Source organism: Austrofundulus limnaeus, unplaced genomic scaffold (genome assembly GCF_001266775.1).
Source record: "Austrofundulus limnaeus strain Quisiro unplaced genomic scaffold, Austrofundulus_limnaeus-1.0 Scaffold119, whole genome shotgun sequence".
NCBI lineage: Eukaryota > Metazoa > Chordata > Actinopteri > Cyprinodontiformes > Rivulidae > Austrofundulus > Austrofundulus limnaeus.
In genome coordinates, this window is record NW_013952521.1 from 226,878 (window position 1) to 230,402 (window position 3,525).

Consider the following 3,525-nt stretch of genomic DNA (forward strand, 5'->3'; position numbering starts at 1 on the left):
TATATATATATATACATAGTGCTGAAAAGCCTGAGTGGTCTGTTGACTGAACGTTTTATTTGTTCAAATAATTGTTATGGGCAGGCTACAATATAAAAATGTTTGTCTCATAATCATGTCTTGTGATTATTTGACAGGAGTTTAACTTTTAAACTGTAAGTGTATTTAATTTAGTTATGTTAGTTATGATAGTTTAGTTATGATGTAAATACAATAAAAATAAACCAATATTTAGATTAGAATAATTATCATTTTGATCCATACATTAGTAATGTCTGACTGGGCCTCGTGCCTCTCTATGAACAATAAATTGGGCCCCGAGGTCAAAAAGGTTAAGAACCCCCGGTTTAGATGGTCCAGGCATAGTCCCTATAATCCAGGTGTTCTTATTTGTTCATTTGTGGTTCCTATGGTTCAGGTAGAGTTCCTGCAGTCCAGGTGTAGGTTCTACAGTCTATATGTTGCTCCTACTGTCCAGTAGTGCTGGGCGGTATGACCCAAATTTTATAATCATGGAATTTTCAACAATTATACCAGTAAAACAATATTTGACAGTATTTTTCTCATCACAGCTTAGCTGATAATAACATGAACAAATGTTGCTTATTGATTAGCAAACCTGAAAAGATTTCAATCAGTTTTACTTATATTTTATCTTCTGTTAATAACTACAGTACATTATCTGCTCACAGCTTTTAAAATAAGTAATGAATCTCATGTAATTTGTCATCACTTGTAGGGCTATGCAAGTGAATTTCTCCGGGGGCCACAGTTACTGCAGGTCAATAGTGGAGGGGCCAAACATCCAGCAATTAAAGTCATTATGTAAATAAACTAAGTATTACAAAGACCTGTTACCTTTGAAATAGTTTATTTTGTTGTATTTAACCATGAATACAACATACAGAACCCTATGTAATAAAAGTAATTAAAGATGCTTGAAATTGACTTTTTACTGACATTCGATATGCCGATATTGTTCAACACTTAATTTCCGACTCTGATATTAACCGATATTACAAACCAATTTTAAGGTGACGTCACATATCTCCTGTCAGGGACATTATGCCTGCTTTTTGATACCTCACTAGATGAGCCTAAACAAATGACTTGTGTGATTGTGCAATGCTGGAACTATTTAATGATTGTTTTCTGTGCTGGAGACGGTGGAAAGTAGTGACACGGTGTGTGTGTACCAAGAGAGAGCGATTAAGATAGACCTTACTAAATATTGCCTTTTTAGGATTATGCAAATTTCAGGCAGAGGATGGATGATTCTTGGTGCAGTGTTTGTAAAGAATAAGTAACAAATGAATAAACAGATTTGTTTTGATTTAGTTTGTGTATCCAAGACTCTGGCTTCATCATGTAAAGCTGGATGGATGAGTTTCCCCTTGTTGACGTATTTTAGTTAATTTGTAAACAAAACATTTCTGCGCTGCTATATAGTCATAAACCCCTCTATCAAAGAAGAATGGACTGGTTCTGGAGGCTGGAGGGGGGCGGGGCATAAAGCGCCTTGCCTGGATTTAAAGAGACAGTCTCAAAAGGAGTTGATCTAAAACACCTCAGAAAAGGAGATGAAAGAGGGGCTTGTGGAGTTACAATAAGGTGGAATTCAGACCAAAGCATTACAGTTCCACTTTAGGATTTAAAAGCATATGTCTCCTTTAATGATTTCAATCACATTTCATTGTATGGGTATTCCTGATTGGTTGTTAGCACGTTTGTGCAAAATGCTCCAAATTTAATGAAACTATGTTGGTTGTGTTTCTTGAGCGTCCAGGTGGTACATTCGTCCGTAGAGACAGGCCGTGACCAGGCCCCCGGTCATGTTTGATTGTTTCATCGACACTCTCCCATCTGCGTCTTTCTCCAGCTTCTCTGGCTCCTCCAGGACCATCTGGCTCAACAGAACTGAAGGGTACACGTATTTGGTCTGGAAGCGCCCCTCCAACGTGAAGTCCATCTTTGACTCGGCCTCATGAACGACCTGCCCACAGGTGCTGGCCTCGAGTTCTGCGCAGCGGACCACCGCGCACACCTGCAGACGGAGAGGCAGATAAATACAACATGATAGAAAAGTTATTTCATGCAACCGTATTTGTCGTTTTTGACCTGCAAGGCGTAACGTCCGTTCACTTTGTGTGTTCCTGCGAATGCTCCCACTGCGTACAGCTCCTTGGTTTTACGTACGGTCCAGTTGTACTGAAGTTGGCAACAAAAGGGGCCGTCACACACCGTGACTTCGCCTCCTGAGTCACTTAGGAGGACAAATTTAAATGGGTCYTCCATCATGGATGACGTGAAGGTGGGATAAACGGGAAGATCGGAACAGCTCTRTGTGTGACAGTATGCAGAGGTCATAGCCACTGTTGGTTCGGATCCAGTCACGTCTACGTCCGTGCTCCGTCTCCCCCACAGTGGGTCTATGACCGGCACCCTGGCCACAATCAGCCGGCCCTCCTCTGGGTCTCCCTTCTTAGCGTGGTGATAGGTGGCAGAAAAGGGGGTGTAGATGCCACTTCCTGTCATCCGGAATGGGTCTTTCCGAAGGTTGGCGGCCAGCAAAGTCACATTGGCGCCCGTGCTGAACGCCCGTTGAAACTGAACCGAATCCAGCAGTGGGAACGCGTTCATCCAAGCCGTGGGGAAGATCAGCTGGTTTACACCCTGAAAGAGCAGAAAATGAAGTCAAATGTTTTCACTGAGTTAGTGTGGAGAAGTATGCTTTTTTTTTTTACCTTTTCCACAAGAGCTATTGTCGGCTCTCGGAACAGGATGTCGAAGCAGATGAAGAGGCCAAACCTCCCGGCGAAAGGTGTTTCAAATGTGACGATTTCTGGCTGTGGAGGTGTGTTGAAGGACTCCTCAAAGTAGAGGTTTTGTTTATGGTAGCGTGCCACCAGCAGGCCATCAGAACTGTGATTAAATAAAACAATGTTAGCATTAAGGAAAGCTTTTTTATTTTTATTTTTGAATAAAGATGCATTCGMCACTTGAAAACAACGTTGGTGTTGAACTGCCAGCGTCCATCAGAAGGACATGCTGGGTCTGTCTTCGGGGTACAGGGTTGGAGATCAGGCATGTTTGCCACCAAGTAGAGTTTGAAGCGACGGGCCATGCAGCTCAGCCTCTGGAGAACCTGGGCGATAAAAACAAATGGGATGTAAATCCTATAGTTAGGGTTGACTTGGGGTTCCCTTTATGCTGCTATAGGCTTAGACTGCTGGAGCACAAATTGACCTTTTTTACTCTTTACACAGGACTCTAAAGTCTCATGCATTGGGCGTGAGACACACACACCTGAGGGTCTTCACACACTCTCCCACCACACTCCTAATTGTGTTTCTGAATGTGTTCAAGGCTCACAGAACATTAAACACAGCATTTCAGAAATGTTACCTGCAGAAATATTTCATCTGAGGAAAAATTATAAATGTTAAATGTAAATAAATTCTAATTATAAATTAATAATAGTTTTACATCTAAAAATCATATTTTATTAGTTTAATCTATTTTCCT

At 41.4% G+C, this 3,525-nt stretch overlaps 2 protein-coding genes across 2 annotated transcripts in view; one reads left to right on the forward strand and one right to left on the reverse strand.

The window, feature by feature from the left end:
• tbkbp1 (TBK1 binding protein 1) overlaps positions 1 to 3,525 on the forward strand; it is a 79,971-nt gene that overhangs the window by 7,889 nt on the left and 68,557 nt on the right. The gene's annotated exons all lie outside the window — the stretch shown is intronic.
• Positions 2,344 to 3,525, reverse strand: part of LOC106521953 (biotinidase) — a gene marked incomplete at both ends in the record, with an annotated part of 4,605 nt that continues 3,423 nt past the window's right edge. Inside the window, 3 exon segments of the mRNA XM_014014734.1 lie at positions 2,344 to 2,673; positions 2,745 to 2,922; positions 3,000 to 3,145. Coding sequence (XP_013870188.1) covers positions 2,344 to 2,673; positions 2,745 to 2,922; positions 3,000 to 3,145 — 654 coding nt within the window.